The sequence below is a fragment of the Hyalella azteca genome, unplaced genomic scaffold, assembly GCF_000764305.2.
Source record: "Hyalella azteca isolate HAZT.00-mixed unplaced genomic scaffold, Hazt_2.0.2 contig3759, whole genome shotgun sequence".
Classification (NCBI taxonomy): domain Eukaryota; kingdom Metazoa; phylum Arthropoda; class Malacostraca; order Amphipoda; family Hyalellidae; genus Hyalella; species Hyalella azteca.
In genome coordinates, this window is record NW_025933996.1 from 1,911 (window position 1) to 28,209 (window position 26,299).

At 37.9% G+C, this 26,299-nt stretch overlaps 2 protein-coding genes across 3 annotated transcripts in view; one reads left to right on the plus strand and one right to left on the minus strand.

Moving 5' to 3' along the window:
• LOC108667138 (ferrochelatase, mitochondrial) lies at positions 1 to 15,726 on the plus strand. Of its 2 annotated transcripts, XM_018154124.2 has the most exons (5): positions 1 to 172; positions 11,858 to 11,947; positions 12,279 to 12,361; positions 12,529 to 12,644; positions 13,965 to 15,726. In XM_018154124.2, the coding sequence occupies exons 2-5, from the start codon at positions 11,896 to 11,898 to the stop codon at positions 14,929 to 14,931; spliced, it is 1,218 nt and encodes a 405-aa protein (XP_018009613.1). In that variant the 5' UTR covers positions 1 to 172; positions 11,858 to 11,895; the 3' UTR covers positions 14,932 to 15,726. The 2 variants fall into 2 exon arrangements, with proteins under 2 accessions (XP_018009613.1, XP_018009612.1); XM_018154123.2 differs by lacking the exon at positions 1 to 172 and having other exon boundaries at positions 11,828 to 11,947.
• LOC108667134 (condensin-2 complex subunit G2) overlaps positions 15,330 to 26,299 on the minus strand; it is a 25,872-nt gene continuing 14,902 nt past the window's right edge. The window contains exons 9-25 of the mRNA XM_047879758.1: positions 26,106 to 26,237; positions 25,088 to 25,239; positions 24,621 to 24,744; positions 23,992 to 24,154; positions 23,269 to 23,346; positions 22,565 to 23,088; positions 21,804 to 21,941; positions 21,302 to 21,436; positions 20,592 to 20,840; positions 20,044 to 20,198; positions 19,392 to 19,508; positions 18,361 to 18,722; positions 17,556 to 17,788; positions 17,069 to 17,206; positions 16,482 to 16,601; positions 16,057 to 16,308; positions 15,330 to 15,597 (exon numbers count right to left, since the gene is read on the minus strand). Coding sequence (XP_047735714.1) covers positions 15,532 to 15,597; positions 16,057 to 16,308; positions 16,482 to 16,601; positions 17,069 to 17,206; positions 17,556 to 17,788; positions 18,361 to 18,722; positions 19,392 to 19,508; positions 20,044 to 20,198; positions 20,592 to 20,840; positions 21,302 to 21,436; positions 21,804 to 21,941; positions 22,565 to 23,088; positions 23,269 to 23,346; positions 23,992 to 24,154; positions 24,621 to 24,744; positions 25,088 to 25,239; positions 26,106 to 26,237 — 3,138 coding nt within the window. The 3' untranslated portion in view covers positions 15,330 to 15,531. The remainder of the gene's footprint in view (positions 15,598 to 16,056; positions 16,309 to 16,481; positions 16,602 to 17,068; positions 17,207 to 17,555; positions 17,789 to 18,360; positions 18,723 to 19,391; positions 19,509 to 20,043; positions 20,199 to 20,591; positions 20,841 to 21,301; positions 21,437 to 21,803; positions 21,942 to 22,564; positions 23,089 to 23,268; positions 23,347 to 23,991; positions 24,155 to 24,620; positions 24,745 to 25,087; positions 25,240 to 26,105; positions 26,238 to 26,299) is intronic.

Sequence of the window (26,299 nt, forward strand, 5' to 3'; positions counted from 1 at the left end):
TCCGTTAATGCTGACACGTTGTCTTCTACCTACTAGAAAATCTCTGATACATTGGAGTATGTTTCTATGTTTATGTATGAATTCTAGAAATGAATTTCACATATAAAAAAGCTTTCCACTCAAGGTGGAATGCTTTCCCTAGATCCTAGATATAGTGCTCTGCCAGTGCCAGGTGAGCCGTGAGTGACTATAAATGAAAAGGATGATCAAAAGTGGACAAACTGTTTCAATTGTATAGTACCTCAGATTTGCTATAAAATTGTTTGAATGTCTCTTTTTTGATAGATATTTTCTATTTTTCTTTTATTTAATGGATTTTTTGAAAATTTTCCAGGTTTTTTGTTTGTAATGATCAAGTTTAAGTTAAGTACCTATTAAGTTAACCAGTACTGTAGTACATATACTATATTGGGGGCGGGGCTTATGGGCACAACCAATCACAGCTTGAAAGCATCCCCATCAACCAATCACAGCTTGAAAGCATCCCCATCAACCAATCACAGCTAGAAAGCAGATAACATNCAGTCGGACGGCAAAGTTCCTTCGTTCAAGGTTTTTTGAAAGAATACTGTCAATGGGCCGGCCAGAACGGTTGCTAATTCTTTGAGCAATCTGGGATGGAAGCCGTCTGGTCCACATGACTTGTTGGGATTTAGAGCTACCAGGCGCTTGAGAACCTCTTCTTCGCGTATTTCAAAACTTGTTAACTTTGAGTCGACTGGGCGCTCCTCAATATCTGGAATACTGTTCAAGTCCTCATGAAACTGTTTACGAGACTTCTAACTCAGTTGAGAACTTGAGTCTCCGCCACGTACGAGTCAAGTAAATATCATGAGTGCGGTGGTGAACTTCCACTGGTAATGTGTGTATATTTTCTTTGTTTCTATGTCATAGTTTATTCTTTTAATGTATATTCATAGCTCATATGTCATACATCCGGTCCACCAGTCCACGAGTCACTCGCTACTCGCGCTACAACACAGAAAGACATGAATGCTTGGTCATGGTTCGACATGGTATTTCTTGGTTGTGACACAATTTTATGTGCTCAGCTTCAAGTAGTACTTAATGAACTGATTCAATACTGGGCAGGGTGGCCCAGTGGTTACAGTCCAGAGTACCAAGATTGCCGCAGACAGAAGCGGGTTCGATCCCAGCTCTGCGCGACAGTTTCTGGTCAGAATCGGCGAGTAGGCCGGGCGGTTAAGCACAGTAGAATTGTAGCAGTGAGTTGCGAGTTCGAGACCGCAACAAGCTGTAAATGTTCTGCGATGTTAAGAATCGGTGACAGGCCTACGGCCTAATAGATGCTGAAACCGCTATTATTATTATAATATTCAGTAACTCGTCTCACTGCGTTATACAACAGCACAGTCATTTGTATCTTTAGCAGATTTTCCTGGACTTGTAGCATTCCGGAAAGGTAACTCGTTTGATATGCAGCTGATGGGACTAAGAAATCTTTTTCCTCATGGCCTATAGTGGATACATACTCGAAAATTGAAGAAATGTCCACTACTGGAACCCCTTGGCAGTAAAAGGTCCTGATGAGTGATGAACGCCGGTTTGAAGGGTTTCATTCAGCCATGATTCAGGTAGGATGACTGCCTACAGGGGAGTTCACTGCCCTCGGTCCCTCAGCTCAGCTAGCCTTGTAACTGTAAGTTGTACGGCTGACTGGAAGGCCGGTGCGTGAGTGCGGTAGCGTAGCCTGCGTAGGGATATTGTTGTCACGATTTCGGCCCTTCGGTTGTTCCATATTCTGATCAATCTGATGGCCGAAGGAAAGGAGTGTAGGTTGTAGGATTGTAGTTGGACGTCTGCACTCTGGTGACTGCAGAGGCAGCAGTTCCAGCAGAGTGCTGCATAACTCGTAAGACTTCTCAGATGGAGGCATAATGGAGCTGAGAAAAAGTTCTCAGAGTCAGATGGAGTCATGGAGCTGGCCCAGTACATCTGAGGAATCATTAGTGGCAAGTGCAGACAATTGTTGGATAGAGACGTGATTATTCAGCCAAAATTCAGTGTGCATTTATTATTAAAGTTGAGCTTACAATTTTCCCTGTTTTTTGTGTGTTTTTGCAGGGATTTTGCTCATCCATATCCATTTGTATAAAAAGAGTGGGAATGGATTTAGCCTATCCAACTGTGTCATTAAAATTTGATCCTAGACACTGGTAAGACTCAATACCATAGTGGAATTCTATCAAAAGAGGTACTTATGGCGGTCCACCGCCATGCGGCGGTCTTAACCCTTTGCAAAGCCCCATGCCCATATTGCCCTTGACCCTTGGGCCTCTCTTGCAAGTTGCAAGTTGCAATGGTCTAAACTCAACAGTTCGACCCCATGGTCTCATCACAACTCCCTTTAGAAATTGTGGAGTTTCGAAATTGATAGTAATGAATCAATAAATATTTGAACTGGGAAATTCCTTAGTTACTTACGTTGGTTCCAGAATGATATCATTGACGTAAAAAATGACAATGACATTGGTTAAGTCTCAGCCATGATTCTAGGCTTCTAGCTCTGCTCAGTCCTTACACTTTTACCTCATAATTCATGATGTTAGAACTTCGATGTTCAAATGTTGACACTACTGTCAAGTGTCAATATCACAATCAAAATTATTTCACAATCAGAAATATGTTATAATATCACAATCGAAAATATTAATCACAAATAACCATCGATTTCAATGCAAAACTGGTCCCATCTTCACTACTGTGGCTTTGTTGATATGGCTAGCGGTGACGTCACACACAAGAACACATGGTAGCTACATCGACTGTGAAAAAAATGCAATATTTCGCTGTACCACAAACAAATAAATGTAAATAATTAGTAATGGAAAATGTGTTTCTGCAACATTTTGCGAGACTGTGCCTAAGCAGAATAATATACCGTAAAATGGGGTTACTTTGACCGGCGGGGTAACTTTGACCGCTTTTCGTTTTTTTAACAAAAACCCCCAAAACTCCAAAACGATTTGACATAGGAAAATTTTGTCAATGGCCATCAAATACCTAATACTGAGGCTACGTAACACAATAGAAAGATTCAAAAAGTTTGCATATCTAATAGGTTAAAAAATTAAAAATGTGACCCACGAAAAAGAGCTATTATTTAAAGCCTGTTGGAGTACCCCTCCAATTTTTTTACTTTTTGGTAAAATAACTCCAGGTTTTGATGAATTGTGGTAGAACTCTTCTAGTTACATATGCAAAAGACAAATTTTAGAAAAGTGTCATAGTTTGCAAATGGGGAGCGCCGCCCCCCAATGGGGTAACTTTGACCACCTAATGGCAGCCGTGACGGGGTAACATTGACCAATGTAACATATTGTATGTTAGATACACCTATTAATGGTTTTTTCTTTGTTTCAGACTCTACAGAGTCTTATATATGGTAATTTTAACTTAATTTCCAAACCGTGTTTCAGACTCTACAGAGTCTTATATATGGTAATTTTAACTTAATTTCCAAACCGGTCAATGTTACCCCATCACGGCTGCCATTAGATGGTCACATTTTGCCCATTTGGGGGTGATGCCCCCCATTTGCAAACTATGACACTTTCCTAAAATTTGTCTTTTGCATATGTAAACTAGAAGAGTTCTACTACAATGCACCACAACCTGGAGTTATTTTACCAAAAAATAAAATTGATTTTACCACCCGGTCAAAGAAACCCCAAGAGCTGGGGTAACAAAGACTGTCACTTTTTTTTAAATTACATCAAAACTATGAGAAGCAAGAGCCAGCAATTTATGGTGAGTAAAGCTAGAGTATAGACCTGCATTTTGCATGTTTCAATTTAAGTTTAACTTATCTAGTAATAAAATGGCATCACTTTGAAAAAAAGTGGTCAAAGTTACCCCATTTTACGGTATTGTTATTATTATAGTTATGTAGTAAATATATACTAAACAATAAAATAGTTCCTTTGGTTGCCACTGCTGGCGCTAGCATCTGGATGTGGAAGCATAATCTTTGTTTAGAATTCAAACAATTTAATATCTTACTGCGCCACAAGTTAATACATTTAAATAATTAGTAATGGAAAATGTGTTGCTGGAACACTTTAAGAGACCGGACCTAAATAGAATACGATATTATTATATTTTTAGTCAAGATAGTGAAGATACTAACAATAAAGTAGTTCATTTTATTGCCGCTGCTAGCGCTGGCATCTGTATCACTGTAGCCTGTATGTGAACCTTCTATGAGTAATATTAATTCAGCATGGAATTATGGAGATACAACTTCTATGATTAATTTGAATCATAAAAATTAACCTAATGCAAGAAATTAGCAATCAATAATTCAATGTTGTTTTGTAAGTTTTGTACCAACGGAACTACAAAAAACTACATTAAATACGTATTGGCAACTTAAGCTAAAAAATGCACTGCAACTGCAATCAGCTGTGAGAGAAGGTGCCAGAAAGCGCAATGAACTCAATTTAGTCATTTTTGATTTGAAATCGGTCTCAGTTCTTTGGACTAGGAGTATAAATTTCAGTGTAAAACATATTAAAAGTTTACATTTCTGCGTGTATTTTGATGCTGTTAGCATTGAAATACTTGAAAGTATCTCTGATTACTGGCTAAATACATTTAATTTAGAAATTAACATCAATCGAAATTACTGTTGTTCAGGGCTATGTTGGTTCTTGCGAACCGATTGTTGCATCCAGTCACAGCGTCGCTTATATTGAAAATAAAATTATTTAAGCAAGTATTTCTTGCACCAGAGATAATTCGAAGTTTGTTAATGTTAACAGCATTATAATCCATGCAGAAACGTACATTTTTTACATAGATATTAAAAATTTAGGCTCTATGACTTGTATACTATGCGTATAGGATTTCAAATTGATGCATGCATTCAAATTCAAATAAGGCCCACCCACGGCCAGTGTAGCTGTCAGCTCACCTCTCTTCAGAAGTGTGAAAGCTTTTGCCGGTGAAGGTGTGTTTTTACAATCGGTCCGTAAAGAAGCGTTGATTGGTTCAAAATGACATAAGACCAGGTTCTTTTGAATAACCTATAGAATTGCACCATGCTCAATACTCATACTTATTTTAATACAGAATAATTGAAGAGTTCTGTGTTAATCAGGTGGAGGTGGTACTGGTAGCTACAGCCTACATGCCCAGGTGCCCTGACCCCTGGACATTTACTTAAGAACTTGCCTTTGCAGGCTTTGCCTAGGGCTAGTAGTAGGTAGTAGGTATCTTATCTGATCATCTTCAATACAGATGGTAGCCTGGGCCAGTATGGAATTCTGTATAGGTAATATATTATCATGTTAACAAAAGAAAATGTATCGAAAAATTTACCACCTTACACCTTCCACCGAAGTGACAATTGATACTCAATTACTCATACTCTTACACTGAGCTTGTCAGAAACTGCGGACACCCGGACAGCTGCACTTCCTCTAACTCGCTTGCGTGTGGTTCAAAAACCGATAAAAAGTCGGCAACTCTTCCCTCCAATACATCACTAGTCGTGTATCCGTATCGACAAATTTTGTAATGAATATGTTCCAAAATAAAAAATAAAAATTACGTAAACTTAACTTTCACAGAAAATTCTCACGATTTCACCAATAGGTACCAACAAAGTTCTCAAATCCACACAGAATGATGGGATAAACTGCTAATCTTTCACGGCATATGGCAACATTGTGTTAACTGTTGACATTAGACAAGACGGTGTCAGACACCTTCTTTTGGTCTTGTAAAGTTCTATTTCATAATAAATAGATTTGATCCACATTTCACAGTGACATTTAAATGATGGAAAATTGTTCAAAATTTAAACACCAATTGATTATCTTCTAAATACGAATTTATTCATGTTTTGGCCCTATAATGTCGAATTTGTCTTAATAACTTCACTTCAAATCCTGAATGATTTTGTCTCCCATGGCGAGTTTTCGAATGTCTTGTGTCTTTTAGAAAACGTTGGTTGTTTATAAGCAGTAATTATTTTATTTTAATGAACCAAAGAAAGTTTAGTCATCGAAATGACAAAATCATTAAATTTAAAATATTAAGTTATATGAGTGAGATCATCAATTATCAAAGAAGCTGTAAGAAAAAAATCGTTGTTTTTGATATAAAAGAATGTTTTTAATTTAAAAGAAATTCATTACTTGATTTTCAGAAATACGATGCAAAAATTAATGATCCCTATTAGAATTCATTACAGGGTTGGCAGTGATTAAATCATGTGATTAAATCACTTGATTTTTTTATAAAAAAAATCATGATTTTTTTTTATTTTTTCAATTTTTTTTATTTTTTTCATATATTTAAAAATATTGAGTGGCAGTCTTTAATATATATTGAGGTATTGTTATTCACAGTTTAGTATAAATTTACTATGAATGACAAATTGGTATATAAACTTGTTGCCTTTAGTGTGTATTAGGTTCCAATAAATGGAATGTTTTTGGTACAGAGGCATCAAGGTGCAATACATTGTACGTAGCTAGCAGCTTAGCTAATTCTTATAAGGCTATAAGTAGTCTAACTAATTGACTATTTGTTATATATTGATTACAATATACAATTTAAATGTGTTAGCTAGCTTATACAGGGTGGGGCAGAACTGATTGAACAGTTTTGAGGCAAAATAAAAGAGTAATGGAGGTACATAAAGAAGAAAGTTTATTTTCCTCATGATTAGCATAACATACCATTTAAAATACTTATGTTTTGAAAACAATATCAGGAAGATGGGGTTTGTTAGCTGCATCACACTGTTGGAGTTGTTCTCGGAAGTTTCCTACAGCACGTTCACACATATGGCGAGGTATGGCCATAACCTCTGCTACAATAATCCATTCCCTTAGCTGTGGTAGGGTGTGAGGGCAACTTCTGAACCCCTTTCTTTTAGATGTCCCCAAAGAAAGAAATCGCAAATGCTCAAATCAGGTGACCTCACAGGCCACTGTAAATCGCCCCTCAGAGACACCAGACCTACGGGAAACATGCGATTCAAAACATTGAGTGACATTCAAGCTGTGTGAGCTGTAGCCCCATCCTGCTGGAACCACACGTCTCTCAATGCTTCATTTTCAACAATGTTTTCCATCATGGGCTGTAAGAAATTTTGCAGCATAGCGATTGGATTTCACTGTTACGGTTACTCCCTCCTTTGAGAACGACTCCAACAGTGTGTTGCAGCTAACGGCCCCCATCTTCCAGATATTGTTTTCAAACCATAAGTATTCTAAATGGTATGTTATGCTAACCTCTAGGAAAATAAACTTTCTTCTTTATGTAGCACCTCCATTACTCTTTTATTTTACCTCAAAACTGCTCAATCGGTTCTGCTCTATCCTGTATATTCATATTGAGAGGTTGATATTGTATTGAACTTTTATGCAATTAGATTAGAATGATTTTCCACCCTAATACGAGTATTCTAATAAAAATATTTAATTTCAATCTTTAAATATGTGAATTTGAAACTAGAAACAAAACAATTACAATTATAAGACTATATATAAAATAATTAAATGCAGTGAATGGATATAAAATATTTGAATTGTGCACATGTTTATTTCAAACAGTGTTAGCTTTTCTCATAACTTAAATCTCGTTTCATGTCATATGAGGTTTGTTTGGTTATCGTTCAGTTTATGTTTAGTATTGGTTTATTGGTCCGAATTAAATGGGAACAGTGCAGTCAGTTACTCAGTCACTACTAGTCGGTGTGTATAGAGGGTAGAGTCTGTTAGATTTATAGGACATAAAACTAGTAGATCTATTGATAGTGCTGTGCACTGTGCTATCAGCTACCTATCTGTTTTGTGACTCTTCAATGTTTAGGAGATCTGCATTCCTGAAGTGTTTTTGTATATTGAAGCCAGTTAAATGGTCAATATTTAGCTCATTACCTTGCTCCATACAAACTTTACAAAGCTAATGAATAGACTTATCAATAATTGTTTACCCAAAAATCCCTAAGTGGTGAACATCACCTTGGCCTGTTGGCCATTATTGAAGGCAATAAGTGCCCTTTTTAGCCATCCATTATGATCCATATACTGTTATTGTTAGTAGGCTAATTGCAACATAAAAAATAAGACCTCAAAAATACAAAAAAGCTGAAAAAATCAAAAAAATCAAATAAATAAAAAAAATCATGAAAAAATAAAAAAAATTCCTTGATTTTTTATTTTTTTTGTTTTTTTAAAAAAATAAAAAAAATCGCCAACCCTGGAATTCAACAGACGCGACTCATTCAGAATTAAATTGAAAAAGTTGGTACCTATTTGAAATTTATGATTTTACAAATTGCTTAATTGAACGCAGTGCAGAAATTCAAGATCACCTATGAGTTTGAATTTAAGTCTCATGACTGGAGATCTCAAAATTTATTGTACTACCACGTATGTTTGATACATAAGCTTTTTGTCCTTTTGATGAACAGAGTTTATTTAGGTTCTATTGACTGTAATAGGTAGAATGATGCGACATATTTGCGGCCATCCAACGATCGGTTGACGGCTTTGACTCTTGATACCACTGTACAAATATAGCGGTGGACACATCTTCCAGAAGTTTCAATGCAAAGATTCTTATTTAAAGGATAATAAATTGATTTGTAGTTGTTTTGTCGAATTAGTCCCATCTATAGATATAAATGAACATTATTCAATTTATTTTAAACGTTTTTCATGAATTCGCATTAAAATATTTATTTTTAAATCAACCATGTCAAAGTAACGAAATAATTTGTTATAGTTTTAGGCTTTCGAAAATATTTCAAATCTCTATCAGAAATATCATAATTAATCATTCTCTTGCATTGACTATATTAACGTTATGATCCGTGCCGACGCTGCCGCGATCGTCATTTATTTTCGCAGTTGCTTGCCGGTCGCCTGCTTTTGTTGTTCTATTTAGTCTCGCTCCCATGAATTGCGTGTTTAGTGTGTGCATCATCAAAAAGTCTGCTTGACAGCGTAGTCACGGTAGCTGTAATTACTTTATTAAGTTTACTTCTTTGCAGTCATATTAAGAGACAAATCTTTAACACGTCACTATTTCAATCATCAACAAATGCATGGAACTAAGACAAAGCTTAATATAAAGGAAAAAGTTGAGAAGTGTCGGAATTACCCACGATATCGGAATATACCATGTTTCCCCTATATTTTTTTAGTGCATTTTGGCCTGATTAGGCTGACTTGTACTTTTAGTGGAATTTCCCATTATAAAAACTTTGTCTGTTAGCATGTATTGTACCATAAAATGGTGTTACTTAGACTTCCGGGGTAACTTAGACCACTTTTAGTTTTTTTAACAAAAACCCCTAAACTCAAAAACTATTTGACATAAAAAAATTTTGTCAATGGGCATCAAAGGCCTAATACTGAGGCTTCGTAACACAATAGAAAGATTTAAAAAGTTTACATATCTAATAGGTTAAAAAATTAAAAATGTGACCCATGAAAAAGAGCTATTATTTAAAGCCTGTTGGAGTACTCCTCCAATTTTTTTATTTTTTGGTAAAATAACTCCAGGTTTTGATGCAATGTAATAGAACTCTTCTAGTTACATATGCAAATGACAAATTTGAGGAAAGTGCCATAGTTTGTAAATGGAGGGTGCTGCCCCCAAATGGGGAACATAGACCACCTAATGTCAGCCCTGATGGGGTAACATAGACCGGCTTGGAAATTAATTTAAAATTACCATATATAACATATTTTATGTTTGATACACCTATTAATGTTTTTTCTTTATGTTTCAAACTCTACAGAGTCTTATGTATGGTAATTTAACTTAATTTCCAAGCCGGTCAATATTACTCCATCACGGCTGACATTAGGTGGTCTAAGTTCCCCCATTCAGGGGCGGCACCCCCCATCTGCAAACTGTGACACTTTCCTCAAATTTGTCATTTGCATATGTGACTAAAAGAGTTCTACTACAATGCACCAAAACCTGGAGTTATTTGGAGCTATTTTACCAAAAAATATAATTGATTTTACCACCCAGTCTGAGATACCCCAGGAGCTGGGGTAACAAAGACCATCACGTTTTTTGAAATTACATCAAAACTATGATAGGTAGGAGCAGCAATTTATGGTGAGTGAACCCAAAGTATAGACCTGTATTTTGCATGTTTCAATTTAAGTTTAATTTAGCTAGTAAAAAAATGGCATTGTTTTAACCCTTTCACGGGTAAGTTACCATATATGATCACTTGAAATCGCGTCACACAAAGCCTCACCACGGCTTCCTGTTTGTTTTTGAGGCATCCTTATAATGCCTCAGTCAATCACTAATTATCTGACCATCGTTCTATCTAAAGCATCACCAGCTGCAAAGTCCACAAATTGAAATATAAGCATTTAAATGAAGGTTTTGACTCGGACAATGGAATTGATGCTCTTTCCGCATTTTCTTCAAAAGGTGGAAGTATCAATATATATCTTTCTTTATTTTGGCAACTTGATTAAATTTAATTAAATTAAATTTTTATGTTTCTAATTTTTCATTTGCATAAACTGAATTTTGATTATAAAGAAAAATTTTGTGTACTGATCGCATTTATTGAATTCTTCAAGTGCAATTTAAACCTTCAATAGGCAAAATTTGCAAAAATTCATAAATATAAATACAGTATATTGTACAATACTTCGTACTTTCTTGAAATGGTTTCTGAAATTCTAATTTCTGGATATTTCAATGCTTGCCCGCTAAAGGGTTAAATAAAAAAGTAGTCTAAATTACCCCATTTTACGGTACTATCATTTGTATGGTTTATGCTAAGTGCAATACAACCCACTGGTCGGTTGTTGACTTGTCATGATTTTATTAGCTTTCAAATGCCCCACACAGGGCCACAGGCCTCTATGGAGTATTGGGCAAAAGTTTTCTAAAATTGCGGGTAAAGTTTCAAATAATCGAAAAATGTATTTCCGTTTTTTATTTGGATACCAGAAAAAGCATATTTATTATTCTCAATTATTAGTTACTTTCATTGTGTTAACTGTTAAGGATGATTATTCTAATTTTCTGGTTGCTAGTAACTAGTTTTATGTTTAACTGGGTTTTATTCAATTACTTATTACTATTACATTAGTTTTATGTGGAAAAAGAATGCATACATAATCAAACGAAAGCCCTGCACATAGCAGCAAACAAGAAATTTTATAGGAACTGGTTCACTTTCCATTTTGTGATCCAGTTGAAAATTTCACTCTATCTTTATGATAATAGTACTATGGGAAACTTCACTAATCTACTCATAGTCATAGGACTTGGAAAGTTCTTGTCTGCAAGGATTACATACTAAAGCAAGTGAGAAGTTGAGAACATCTTAAGTGTCAAGTTGTGTGGAGGGTTTAAATCTTGAATAGGGAAAGTGTGCATGTGTATGATGTGCGTGCGCAATGATAGAACTAGACTACTAGGGTCAGTTATTTGTAGGGCTGATGGCGTTGCTGTTAGCCCAACAAGTTGATGGCGTTGTAGGGATGATGGCACTGTGTGAGCCCAACAAGATGATTACAGCCACCAAATAAATTTTACACTATAAATATTCTGTTCACAAAAATCAAGAGCCTTTCTGTGTAGGTTATAGCCTCACAGTCAAGCCTCTTAACTTTGGTGAACTGAATATTCATGGTGTAATATTTATTTGATGTCTGTAAACATCTGGTACCGGTAGTTATTTTGGAAGCCCTTTTATGGCTCAAAGAGAGGTCTATCACTGTTCACAATTTTGGATACTTAGATATGTAATTATTAAATCTAAAAAATATGTATTTGCTGATTTTGATAGCTTAATCTTACTCCTCATTCTATTTATTTTTTTTTACAGTTGAATTTAGAGGAGAGATTCATTGACGCTGAAAACTCATGGCAATAAAGACAACAATGTTCCGACATCTTTGTATTAAAGATTTATCTGGTGAGTCTGTCAGTGCAAATAGTTGATCCATTGAATTTTGAATCCTGAAACAATACCATCTTAGTTCTATATTAAATATACCAACCTAGGTACATCATGAGTTCATGACTACCATCTGTGAGAAACTTACAAGACAATTTTACACTTACGTATAGATTATGTGTATGGTATGATGCTATGGGTATAAATACCTATATATTTTATTTATAAAATACTTCATGCTTATATTGTTGTAGTCCTAATTTTTATCATGATTTAAACTATCGGTCATGTAATTTATTTAGAATATAATAATTTATATTGGAGAAAATAATTGTTTTGGCTCCTGTAGGGCTCCTGAGAAGCTCTGGACTGTGGCATGGTTGCTCCTCTAGTTTCATGTCACTGCAGCCACAAAGGAGTTTACATACAAAGGTATAATTCTATAACATGAATTTCATTCATTTAGCCTATGTTTAACACATAACATGAATTACATTCACTGAGCCTGTCCATTTTCTAAAAAAATAATGATGCTTGAAGCATACCTATACTAAGATTTTTAAATTTCATTTGATAAACATTTGTGAATGAATGAGCAGCCTAAGACTGGGGTGCTGATGTTGAACATGGGAGGTCCTCGCACCACAGATGAGGTGCATGACTTCCTCTTGCGGCTGTTCCAAGACCGAGATATCATCCAGCTTCCTGTGCAAAAGTAGGTGGGGATATAATGAATCAAACTCCTTTAAAAACTTAGGTGAATGCAAAGCTAATGAAAGATTGGGAAAAATGTGCAATGTTCATTTGCAATTTAGAATTGTGTATTGGTATTTCCACCAATGCCACAGCCTATGTTTTAATCTAACATTAATCTAAAAATCATATGAACTTTTTAATCATTGCAGTTGGCCATTAAAAACCTTTTTGAACTGAAAATTGATCATTTCCACTTTTCACTTGTAAGCAAAAATTACAGTGGGGGGAAATAAATATTCGTACACTTGAAAAATCGTATTTTAATGTATGTAAGTACACAAACTTAACAGGAAAAGTGATTTAAATTATGTATAGAGACGACATAATTTAAATCTCTTTTCCTGTTAAGTTTGTGTACTTACATACATTAAAATACGATTTTTCAAGTGTACGAATATTTATTTCCCCCCACTGTAACTATGGCAGCCAATGTGTCACAGTTCTATAAGACAAGAGCATGACAAGCTATAACATTGATGTGATCTGTCATTGTATGTCTGAGGATCGTTAATCACTATTAAGCATCAAAATACGTTGTGTCAATCATCAGATACATTTTATACACATAATGAATTGTTTGGTTGTTTGCATAATCCATGCCATGTAGCATTGCTTGTGCATTGACTCCCAGTGACAATGCTGCTTGCTCGCAAAAATTAACAAAACAAATTAAAAACAAAAAAGACATTGGTCAATGTATTATCAATCAATAAAAATTAGCAAAGCATGTACGGTAGTCTTCTTATTAGAAGTGATAAAATATCTATGAAAAAATTCAAAGTTGTCACTGTTGCTGATGGCAGTTGTTGAGTGCCCTGAATTGCAGTTGACTGCCTTGGGTCCACTTGAAAAAAAAAGTTTGAAAATTTGTCAGTGAAACTACAACAATTAACCATTGATATTTACACAGAAACTATCACTTTTGTTCATTTATAAAAACTCAAAGCTATTAAAAAACTAATGCTATAGACAACTTGCGACCTCTGAATCAAGATTGGTCACTCTTATCACTCAAACCCTAGATAGCTCATATAAGTCAAACTTGACACTTGAATGGTTGCCCTCTGATATCGCAATGACATTTATGATAGCAATCTAAATTTTAATTTTTCCATAAGTCTTGATGTGACCGAGCAGTTAGCTCTCTGCAGTATTCAAAACTTGATTAATCACTTTTTGTCAACGTGACCTATTCATATGTATAGCATATACTGAATTGGGTCTTGAAGGCTTCAAGGCAAGTTGCTTCTCTTTGATCAACTATATTGTTGATGTGCAGGTATCTGGGAGCTTGGATTGCCAAGCGCCGCACCCCGAGCATCGTGCAGAAGTATTCAGAAATAGGCGGCGGCTCGCCTATCTTCAAGTGGACAGACATGCAGGGGCGCCTTCTGTGTGAGCGTTTGGACGCCGAGTGTCCAGCCTCGGCGCCTCACAAGCATTACGTCGCCTTCAGGTATGCGAACCCTCTTACTGAAGACACTCTGGAAGCCATGGAGAACGATGGCGTGGAACATTGCATTGCGTTCTCTCAGTATCCGCAGTATAGCTGCAGCACTACAGGTTCCAGTATGAATGCCATACAGAAGTTTTATGCTAATAAAAAACAAGAATCTTCTATGAAATGGAGCGTCATTGATAGGTGGTGCACTAACCCCTACCTCGTCAAGTGCTTTGCTGACAACATCAAAAAAGAACTTGATCTGTTTCCTGAAAAGAGGAGGAAGGAAGTCTTCATACTTTTTTCGGCGCATTCCCTTCCTCTGCGCCAAGTGGAAAAAGGGGACCCTTATCCAAGCGAAGTGGGGGCAACAGTGCAACTAGTAATGAAGGAACTGAATTTTTGTAATCCCTATAGACTAGTTTGGCAGAGCAAAGTTGGGCCTTTGCCATGGCTCTCTCCAGACACTGAACATTCCATCAAAAACCTCGTGCGACGCGGCAAGTCTAATATTTTGCTGGTACCAATCGCCTTCACGAGCGACCACATCGAGACCCTCCACGAGCTGGACATCGAGTACGCGCGTGACGTCGGCAACGAAGTTGGTGCTGAATGCATTCGTCGGTGTGCCGCTCCTAATGATCATCCTCTCTTTATTGACGCTCTCGTGGACGAGGTGTCACGTCACATTAAATCAGGACACAGATGCTCGCCGCAGTTTCTGGTGAACTGCCCCATGTGCAGCAACCCTTCTTGCTACAATTCCAAACAGTGGTTCAAGTACAGCACACGAAAATTCGACTGAAGCTTCAACATCATTAGTTTGTATCTTCAGTTATACGCAATTTACTACGCTCTCTTCTACCTAAATTGGGGGTTCTTCTTGAATTCCTGAACAAACTTGTAACTTATAAAAAGGATATATGAGGTATGGTGTGAATGTATATATACATGAGCGAAAAATTTAGTTCAATGGAAATGTAGAACTATTTGATAGTTGAAATGGCCGAATGATTTTGTAAACATTCTATTGAAAATATTGCTAGCGTTCGTAAATCGGTTATCTGGGTTCTGTTATTTCGTGCTTGCCGAATATCTAAAAGGTATCCGTCCTCCTTTACATTTATATATACTTCTTGTTTATTACAACAAAAATGTTTAACTATTCCCACTAATAAAAGGGTAATAAAATTCAAGTTTATGGTAAAGTTTAATTTTTCTTCAATGAACCGTTTCATGAACATAAATAAAACAACCTGGTATCAAATGTAGTCTTATTGACAATAATGCCAGGACAAGGAATAATGTCATGTTAATGCTAATACAACTTTTCCTTACATTGTACAACAAAAGATCATTTTACGTCGAGATCGCTACCGTCAACCATCAGCTACTAACTAGACGTTCACATTGAGCGCGCACCCTGGCCACTCCCACTGGCGACGTTCTCCTTGTTCTGCCCCCGTTCATTCTGCCGTAGAAGTCATCATCATTAAATTCGAATATATTCCCTCAACACTAGAAATTTTTTTCAATGGATCGAGTGATTCATTAAAACGCATTGAAATTTTTGTTTATTTTATAAATGGGTATTCTATCAGCGAAATTTTCTAAAACCCTTTAGAAATTGTTTATGTAAGTACTTCTTCATTACCTGGTACCGGAATAGTTCATACTTTCAGGATGCCTGGAATAGTTTCCGAATTGCATCACAGTACTTACAGTTCATCAATCATATTCTGAAAATTATTATGCTGCCGGGTATATTTACGCTCACCACAAAAATATACTTTACATTCAGAAAGTTTTAAATGCAGAGCTTCAATCAAATACAAAGCTTCAGTAAATCTTGCAAGCAACGCGTAAATCAACTTAACATTTTATGAAAATAATTCTAAACGATAAGTGCAGAATTTTAAATCGCCCCTACCTTGTCTCTATCGATGCGTTTGGGCACGTTTGCGGATTCCTCCTCAATGTTGTCTCCTGAAACATTGGGCGAACTCTCCCTCAAGGCATCTGTTCTGAGTCGCTGTTGAGCTGTAACCGAAGAGACGGCTTCCTTCTGACGTGAGGCATTGATGACTGCCACAACACTCGTTAGTTCCCGCTCCGTTACTTTGCCTGGTTGCTGCCGTAGGTGTTCGACGATCAGCAACGCCGCTTCACGATCTGAGTCGGTCTGGAAACCAGGTAAAATTCAAGAATCATACAAGTTTGCAAGAAAAAATAAATCCTATGACACGAAAATTGTTTTAAAGGGAGACTATTGCCACCCAACAAGTGCATGATCACGATTAATATATTATTACGAAGTGTAATCTTCAAGCGGCATTCATGAATAAATTTAACAACCTGTAAGGTATTAGCAGAGGCCCAGAGCAACGCAGCCACAGTTGGGCGAGCAAGAGCAGCCCTCGTCGTCGTGACGCTCAGCACAGCTCCGACGCTGCTCCCTGACACGTCTTCTGCCGACTGCGGATCAGGATGAACTTGCTTCAATATCACTATTGAGCCATAAATATAAATAGTTACCATGTTTATCATTTTGCACGAGAGGTCGGATAGGAACGTCGATGGTCACTATGGAGGGTTTCAGAAAATAGATCGCTGCTCACAGTAACAGTTTGATTCTATTAGCAAATGCCAGCTGCAATACGCGATAAAGGAAATTATCTCGGTGCGACGTCAGTGTCATGCATTTGATCACACACTTCTAGGTGCAAAACAGGAATTTATTCAAAATCTATTTAATGCGAAATTATTACTTAGAAGTAGTGAAAGTTAACAAGAGATAGGTTATTATATAACAACGTTATTGACTTTAACATCGCGCTGTGCAATACATCATCATAAACTACTGATTGCGTTTGCCAAATCGCCAGTTAAATAGCAGAAATGATGCATGGATTTAATTGGAGCTGGATAGGGGAAATATACACCTGTAGTCGTCTATCACAGATTCTGGATATGCAGGAACGAAGGTAATGGCGAAACACGGCAGTCATTGTCTTCTTGCTCTCAGGAGACGGACCTTCTAGAAACGACAGACTGTTGCTCATGTAGCGGGACAGCGAACCCTGCACCATATAATAAATATTGCAATTATATTAGGGGAAAATGCTTGAAAAATTATATGGATTTAGCATCTCTGTGAAATTCAGTCATGATTACTGTCCGATTAACATTCTACAATACATGTAGAGCTTTAGTTGTATTGATTGTCTGAACTTTTTTGTTCAGATTGTTCCACTGAAACGAATAATCTCTTCAAATAGTCTAAAATACATAGAATAAGGCTCTCCAAAACTATCATCCAAGCAACAAGCTCGTTTGGATCAGGATCAAGGTATGAGTAAAAATTAATATTTAGAAAGTTATTGATCATGTTTAAAGTGTGACAAGGTGGGACAGCACAAAGAAACTTACGACTTCAGCAGACGAGAGTCGCTGGATCGCATTGTCAAAGGCAGTGTTGAAGAGCACCTCGTCGGGAGACGAATATACTTCCCTGGATGACGAGTCTGGTGCTGCTGTGCCGTCAGAGCTGCTCTGAGCAGCGTGCGTTATGTACGCCGAGTACTTGTCACTGTAAACCTTGAGGAACTGGTGGCACTGCGCGGCGAGGGTGAGGCACGACGAAGTTATGCCTGGACTGCCGTCTGAAACATTAAAGATGAATACATTTATTGTTCAAATTTGAATCTTTTCATTACTAAATATTGCTGCATTAAAACGCAGAAATATCAGTAGTAGGCTATATAACTCTTCAGAAAACCGTAGTCAATTAGTTTTTCATGCAGCATTAGGACAACGTAATAACAGCATTGTAAATTGTACAACTTATGGCGAGAGAAGGAAAGTTTCCAAATAAAGTGACGAGTAAAGAAAAATCAAATCATTTACATACTGCGAGTAGCACTAGCCATTTTATACATCGTCACGATATCCACGTGATCAACTTCCAAGATTAGGCAAGACGTTAAATCGATTTGATAATATATTAATTCAGTACCGCGCATTGCTTAACTATGATTATACATATATTGAAAAGATGATAAATGAAATTTTCATCATAGATGCCCAACATGAAGACGAATGTTGTTAATCAGCATAACTAAATCTTATTTGGTCACATTTCAGTGCAGCAGAAAACCTAACCAATAAATCGAAGACCTCATAATGTACAAACTGACTAGAAACCAGAGAAAAAATTACTAGGTTCCTAACTGACCTTTGTCAATAGCTAGGACTGCAAGCTTGGTCCCTGCATCAACCAACGCTGGAGTTGCAGCGCTGGTGGCGATCACACCAGCGATCATCCGCAACAAGGAAGACACGAGCAGCCTGACCATGTCTTCTGTAGAGCCCACGCTGCTGTGTTCTGAACTGACTAGTTGGGATGTGGCGACTACAGCTTCCTCAGGTGAGAGCTTCCGCTTCCTAGTTCTGAGTGAGAGACTTGTTTGGGGAGTAAGGCTGCTGGAGTGAGAGGACGATTGAGTTGCGGCGTCAGAGATGCTGAGAGAGGTCATGTTGAGGTCCAGATCACGGGCCTCTTCATTTGTTTTGGCAACGAGGTAGGGAAACAGGCATCTGCACATTAAATTTGATTTACGGATGTTACGCAAAAAATCTGCAAAAATATTACTCAGTAACCATTACTATTACATTCAACCATACAATAAAACTCAGGAAGGAAAACCCACAAAAAAGCCCATGAAAGATGATAAACGTAACATTGTGAAGTTAATGACAGAAATGAAGAACTCTCAAGTTTGTAAGCATAACAGCTCAGACGAGGTAAAAATCGTCCACCTTAGCTACGATTATATCTTTCATCGTTAGTCTTTCTTTGTAACATTTTCGACTAATTTCAGTTTCAATGAATGACCTGTTATAAAAATTCAATTTCACGCGAGAAGAATAAAGAATTTTATCTAATATTACACTCGTGATTGAAAATTACCGTGTTCCCTGCAGTAGTTAAAAATAATACGCATTAATGTCCAGGTACGAAATTGAAATTATGGCATATTCCCAGTGCAAATGAATAGGAATATTTCTTGTAAACGAAAGTAAAATAAAACTAAATAATAGATACTTCTATTTTCTTAACTCAATCCCTTGTTTTTGGCATAGTGAATTGCATAACTTTGAACTACACCATTGCTTAATATTAAATCTAATCCTCTTCTCTCCCTGTGAAGTTTTCTCAGCTAGTGACATTACCTTCACTATTTACTGCCAAAAACATGCACTTACCTCTGGGTCCAGGCAATGCACTCCATGAAGCGTCCTGCAGCGTCAAAATCCTGCACGGCCCCCGCATCCTGCTCCCCTGAGGAAAGGCTCACGAGCTCCCGTCGCGGATTCCTGCCGCTGTGTGGGTAGTCTATTAATTCATTTATCTTACACTCGTTCAAATGAGTTACTTGTGAATGAAGGGAATCGATATTACCACTGGAAGGCAACAATTACTGTAAGGTTATGCCTTGCGTTAATGAATAGCGTTAGTTATATTTCGAATTTAAGGAATAAAAACTTCTGAGTAAATCTGGTCTGTTGTTCTGAATAAATAAAAGATTTAGAAAATTGAATATGCATAAGTTAGCGACGATGCAGTTACAATGAATTCAATCCCTTTCTGTTCCTAAAATAAGCTCTTTTTTTTATTAAGCTGCTAGTGTAAATCTACAATCAATTTTTGTACCTACAGATACCTTGGCCGCACGTCACTTGCACGAGTAGCAAACCTAATTCGTTCCAAGACTCAGCTTAAGAAATAAAAACGGACGCAATTGCTATATAAATAAAAACGGACGTAATTTACAGAAGAAATCGAACTGAACGTTCATGGGCTCGTAAAAGATGGCGCCAAATGCAAAGCAAAGAAATCGTTAAGTGATCCACCTACGTAGATCGCTTGTTCTTGGCTGGCTGCTGGTCTGCAGAAGGCTGGAGGTGCAGGAGAGCCGTGATACACAACCACTCCTGCCAACAGCTCAGCAGCAACTGGTCTGGGCAGAGACGGCTGCTTGGTGCACCCAGTAGCCGAGCCTCGATGCAGCTCTGACGGCGAGGAAATATAAAAAAAATTTAAAAAGCCCCTAAAAAATCAATTGAATGAAATGCTTCACTATAAGCACAATGGCTTACGGTTTCAGTCTCTTAGAGGAGCACAAACTCAGGACCCAATAACAGATCAAAGCTAAATAAATTTCACCAAGGAAGAGACACCAGAGAAGAGTGTGCCGAGCGCAAAATTACGACCTTTAATGGGTTTTATTACATAAAACTATATATTTTTACCTTTGTATTGCCAAAAACCTGTACCAAGCTTAAATGTGGCGTTTCTTAAAATATTATGAACTATTGAGACCAACTCCTTAAAAGATATTCAAGGAAGAAGCTGACATAGAAAGCTTCCTCTACTAAAGAGAAGCCATGATTTGCAGAGCTTACCTTAACTCTCTCCATAACTGGCAGCAGGTTAAGCAGCAGCGGCCGGTTGTTGTTTATGAGAGCATTCCTATTGAGCCGGTGAGTCAAGATGGCCTTCAGTATCACCATACCAACAAATGGCTTCGGCTCGGAGTTATTCTTCTTAGAAACCGGCAAAGTGAATCGAACATTTCGAGTGTTGACGTTCTTAGAACGGCTTTTGGTTTCTTTCGCACCGCTGCAGTTAGACGCAGCAGTTGATTTTTCTCCCTGGGTGAATGTCTCATCTCATTACAAAGTTTCAAGTCTACTACACATTCAAGTTTCGTACTACACCAACTAAATTTTTTTCCATGTGTCAAGAAAAAAGAAACTATCAAAATTGAAAGCATAAATTATTACGGCAAATCGTCATCTTAGAACCGCAAGATACCCCCTGGTAACAAATACACAGCGTTTGTTTAGGGACACCCGCCCAAGGCTATGCAGCAAGCACCACTCTCAACGGCTACCAAGCGTCACGCACCAGCGACCCCGAAAAATGAAACCAAGCTTCCTGAGGCCCAAACCCATGGCCAACTCCTCTTATCTCGGTGATGCTACCACTGCGCTACAGGAGCGTTCCCACTGCGCTACAGGAGCGTTATCACTGCGCTACAGGAGCATTCCCACTGCGCTACAGGAGCGTTAGCACTGCGCTACATGAGCGTTACAGTCACCTCTGGTCTCACCTGAGATGCAGGAGCGTTTGCAAGAACCGAGTCAAAAGCAGCCGTCAACCACTCGTGGATCATATCCAGCAGATCATCTAGGCGGTTCCAGTTGCATAGCGCCGACACGTACGTCAGGTGAGCGCATTTGCCTGACTGAATCAAAAATAAGCTGAAGCAGACACAAAGAATCAGTCAATTTAAGAGTTATTATTATGCAACTAAGGAAACTGTGAATAAAGTCAAACATGGAACAATCAAAAACCTACCAATAGAATAAATACTCTCGCCACAGCATTTTAATACGAGTCAGTTTTCTTAACTAAAAAAAACAGTAATCATATCCTCAACAGCATCACGAGACATGCTCATAGAAAATATTTCAGAAATAAAAAATTATATGTAATATCTCATCTCTGAAGTAGAAAATGACAAAGATTACAATGCAATTGATAAACTATCATTAAAATAGACATAAATAGTTCAACAGAGATGATAGCCTCAACACAAACGAAGGTCTTACGTCGAGGGACAAGTCGACGGATGAGAAGTCGTCTAGGGCCCTGAGGCGCGTGAGGCAGTGGCTCACCAACGTAGGCACCAGCGACCGCGGCAGGAAGCTCGCCAGGTGCAGCAGCGTGCGTGACAGGTCGCTCTCGTGCTGCACAATACAGAGCCTTACATTTACTCCCAACGTCATTAATTGAAAAATTAATTACCTTGCATCTTTAACATCATTAATAATTGAAATAGTGAGCACTATATATAAACTCTCATTTACGTAATGCATAAATTCATTACCTTTATCGTATTTAGCATGGTTATCAATTGAACTTTTGTGTTTTGACGATAACTCCAATGGCTAATAATTTTACAGCAAAGTGTGAGTTATCTTCACAATTTCATGAACTGCTTAAGCCATGTATGCATTGTAAGTCTAGTGTGTATACAATTATTGAACACTATCAATAAAATTCAAGTCAAATTTCTGATGTGTATCATTTTGTGATAACATAATTATTTACCATCATCAATATGCATTGATTCGTTGATAACATAATTATTAACCATCTACAATATGCATTAATTCATTGATAACATAATTATTTACATCATCAATATATATTTAATCATTGCTAACATAATTATTAACCATCACCAATATGCATTGATTCATTGATAACATAATTATTTATCATCGTCGATAGGTATGTATATATTCATTGATAACATAATTATTAACCATCAGCAATACGTACTGGAAAAGATTGATAGTGAACATACCCTATATTCAGAGCAGAGCAGCGGCAGGCCCCTGGCGACCTTGGCCTGCAGCAGGGCGAGCCACTTGGCGTTGTGGGGGAGGGCGAGGGTGGTGGCGTTGGCGGTCCACAGGATCACCACAGCGTCCAGCGCCCCTCCCACAATGTCAAGGTCCTCAAAAGGGCTCGTCTTGGGGTCATCCCCGTCTGAGCAGCTGCTGCTGGCATCGCTCTTCGACTCTGATATTCTTCCAGATTTTGTCACTCCCGAGCTGTCATGCATAGAGTCCGATGCTTTAGCGGCTATATTGCTATCAACACAAGACTCATCTAATGATGAATCTAGGGCCGAATTCTCATGAATATTCCTGGACGATGATTCAACACTGCTTTTAGAGCAGCCAGCAGCACCTTGTAGAGAAGTCTTCTTCACGGACGTTGCTTCCCTACGTTTGTTCGAGTTCTTGTTCTTGCGTTTACTGCTGCTGCTGCTAGCGCTAGTGCAAGCCTGGCGTGCATCGTCACTCATGTTGAGCGTGTCCGTATCTGCACAACATTGCACTTCTTAACCATGATTTGAACACGTGTAAACATAGAACCTTAAGATATTCGACAATTAGGAAGTACTGCAGCAAACTAGGCAAGACAAAATAATGGTAGGATTGGTAAGCAGAGGTAAAACGATAGAGCTTTTCTTCACTTATATAAAGCTAGAATCTTGCTTACCTGTATTTTCTTTGTCGCTCGTAGAAGCTCGAGCCCTTTTGCCATGAGGTTGCTCAGCCTGTTGTCCTTCTAAACTGCCTGAAAGTACATTCGTGATACATCTATAAACTCAATATTTTATCATTACGGCAATTAGGTTGGAAATTTTAACACAATATAATAAATTACGGGAATCAAGTCTCCTACTATATAAAGACTTGAAAATTTAAACACACATGCCATTATAGGTCCAGATTACACACACATACCAGCAGTACATAAGAATGTACTGAATTTCTCTGAGACCGACGATTTTTATTCCCATCAGTCCTCTATATGCGTCAGAAACACTTATTTAGAGAAGTATTTAACGATAGAAGGTACGGTACAGGATCTTCATTCACGACTGAAGTATTTAACGATAGAAGGTACGGTACAGGATCTTCATTCACGACTATCTCGTGGAGAATTGCCAAGTATGTTATTCGTTTAGTTACCTATTAACTGAAATTGAGAGCGTCATGAAAATTAGTTAGTACAACTGTTATATAACTAGTCGCGTTGCACGAGATTGGAACAGACAATATTGGCAGTAGGGCGGGCAAGCATTCTTCATGATACCTAGCAGCTCAGGCGTGCAGGTGGCAACTGAGCGCTTATTTATAATTGAAAGCACAAAAAATCGTTCACATCAGAACAACAATAGGAATATTAAACCAAGTTTTGCTAGGCGTGTGAACTGACGATTGTGTTTCTGCCAGAGGAGGTGGCGCCTGAGCGCCTTATAGATGACCAGCATGACTCTGACAACTGAGCCCACGTCCAGACCCTGGCTGATGTGCTGGTAAAATACCCGCGACGCCAGCCTGTTCTCCGACAACAGCGATATTATTCTTTCCAAGAGCTCCTGTAATGAAGGAAATCCTAGTTACGTTCTGGACATCTAAAACATTAACAAAGTGAGGAACGCATGAAACGTGATGGCAAGCTAAACTGTTTGCACGGCAGATACATGTGTAAAGGAGCCAACTGAAGTGGTGCTCTTACTTCAAGCTTTTCCTTAACTCTATAAACAAATTATTATTGCATTGGTGCAACATGTTCTGCAGTAGCTGTACTCGAATAACTGATATGACAAATGGCCGTGGCAGCCATCAACTAACATGGTAGATGACAAGATCGCTCGCTTAGACACCGTTTCACTCGCTTAGACACATAAAGTTCTCATAGTAGACAAAAGTTTGTACAAAGAAAAAAGATCCAGAAGAAAAAAAAATTCACGTACAAAAGTTTGTACAAAGAAAAAAGTTTCAGAAGAAAAAAAGATCCACGTACAAAAGTTCACACAAAGAAAGCACAAATTAGCAACGCACTTCGTCATTCTTCTGTATTGGGAGGAAGACGGGTGCGAGGAGGCGGGTGATGGGCTTGGCAATGATGGTGGTATCGACGGCCAGTCTGTGCAGTATGTGCGACACAGGCACCACGTTCCAGTATCTGCACCAACATATCATCCAATTATTAACTGAGTTAAGGCGAAAGAAATGTGAACAAAACCCTAACTGAGATTCCCAACTTGTGCCTCGACGTCGAAAGATGCAGAAATTTCCCGTGATGGACAGACGGTGATGTGCTAAGCAAATATTTTCAAGGATGAATAGAAATCCTGGAGTAAAAGTTATTTTAACACACCAACTAAACTAAATAAACAAGCATCAAAACATTTTTGGGCTAAGAATACAACTTTCTTTACACTAACGTAAACATTTAAATGGCAATACATAATGTGCATCTAATGAAACATTTACAATAAACAATGGAATTACAATAAATAGCTTACTTGATAAGCCTGAGCGCCTGAAGCCTGAGCAAGAGTTTGACCATCGCCCCACGCACGGCGACGTTGCAGTCGTCAAAGCAGTCGCGCAGCTGTGGCAGGCACTGCTGCAGGAACGGCAGCGCGTCCTTGCAGTCCACGACTCTGCGCACGCTCTGCACACACGTTTTTTATTTAGAGTAAGCTGTAACATAAAGCTCTACACGTTATGACTTGAATTACCATGTTTTTATTTAGAGTAACATAAAGCTCTACACATGTGATTTGAATTGCCATACGTTTTTCATTTAGAGTAACATAATGCTCTACACGTGTGATTTGAATTGCCATACGTTTTTCATTTAGAGTAACATAATGCTCTACACGTTATGACTTGAATTACCATGTTTTTATTTAGAGTAACATAAAGCTCTACACATGTGATTTGATCATTTGAATTGCCATGTTTTTATTTAGAGTAACATAAAGCTCTACACATGTGATTTGAATTGCCATACGTTTTTCATTTAGAGTAACATAATGCTCTACACGTGTGATTTGAATTGTCATACGTTTTTCATTTAGAGTAACATAATGCTCTACACGTGTGATTTGAATTGTCATACGTTTTTTATTTAGAGTTTGATCGTACGACAATTATTTAAAATAATTTAACGCCCGGCAGGGCCAGTAGGACTGTTAAACATGCAGCCCAATCACTGTCAGTGGAACTAAGTTTATTGCAGTCAAAGATGGCTGATAGGTTTAGATTTTTGTATTTGTTGAATGTTGACAATGCAGTCTACTTCTTTTGTGCCTGATGCGGTCAATTGTTATCGGGCCCAGAAAATTGCTTTGTGGAAAAGTGTCGAGCGTTTTTCTAAAGAATTTTCATTCATATTGGTAATCATAATCAGCATGGCACATCACAGCTATCAATGTATATAAAAACTGCATAGCATTGAGCTTTATTAACCTACATTGGAAACCTTTATTATCCTACATCACTTGTTAAGAAAAAATAAACACGAATTATACTCACTGCAATCACATGCTGCCTGACTTTGACAGATGAAGCGTCGTAAGCGAGACGCGTGAGCAACAACCCAAACCAGGACTGAATGACGGCCTTTGGCAGGGCCAGCCAGTACGACTGCATGATGCGGCACACACCCTGGTGATGTAGGACACATGATAACAGCCAGCCAGTACGACTGCATGATGCGGCACACACCC

Coding starts and splice junctions, on each gene's coding strand:
- LOC108667138 (XM_018154124.2), top strand. CDS start 11,896: ATGGCAATAAAGACAACAATGTTCCGACATCTTTGTATTAAAGATTTA. Junction 12,362..12,528: donor AAAGGAGTTTACATACAAAG/GTATAATTCTAT, acceptor ATGAATGAGCAG/CCTAAGACTGGGGTGCTGAT. Junction 12,645..13,964: donor ATCCAGCTTCCTGTGCAAAA/GTAGGTGGGGAT, acceptor GTTGATGTGCAG/GTATCTGGGAGCTTGGATTG.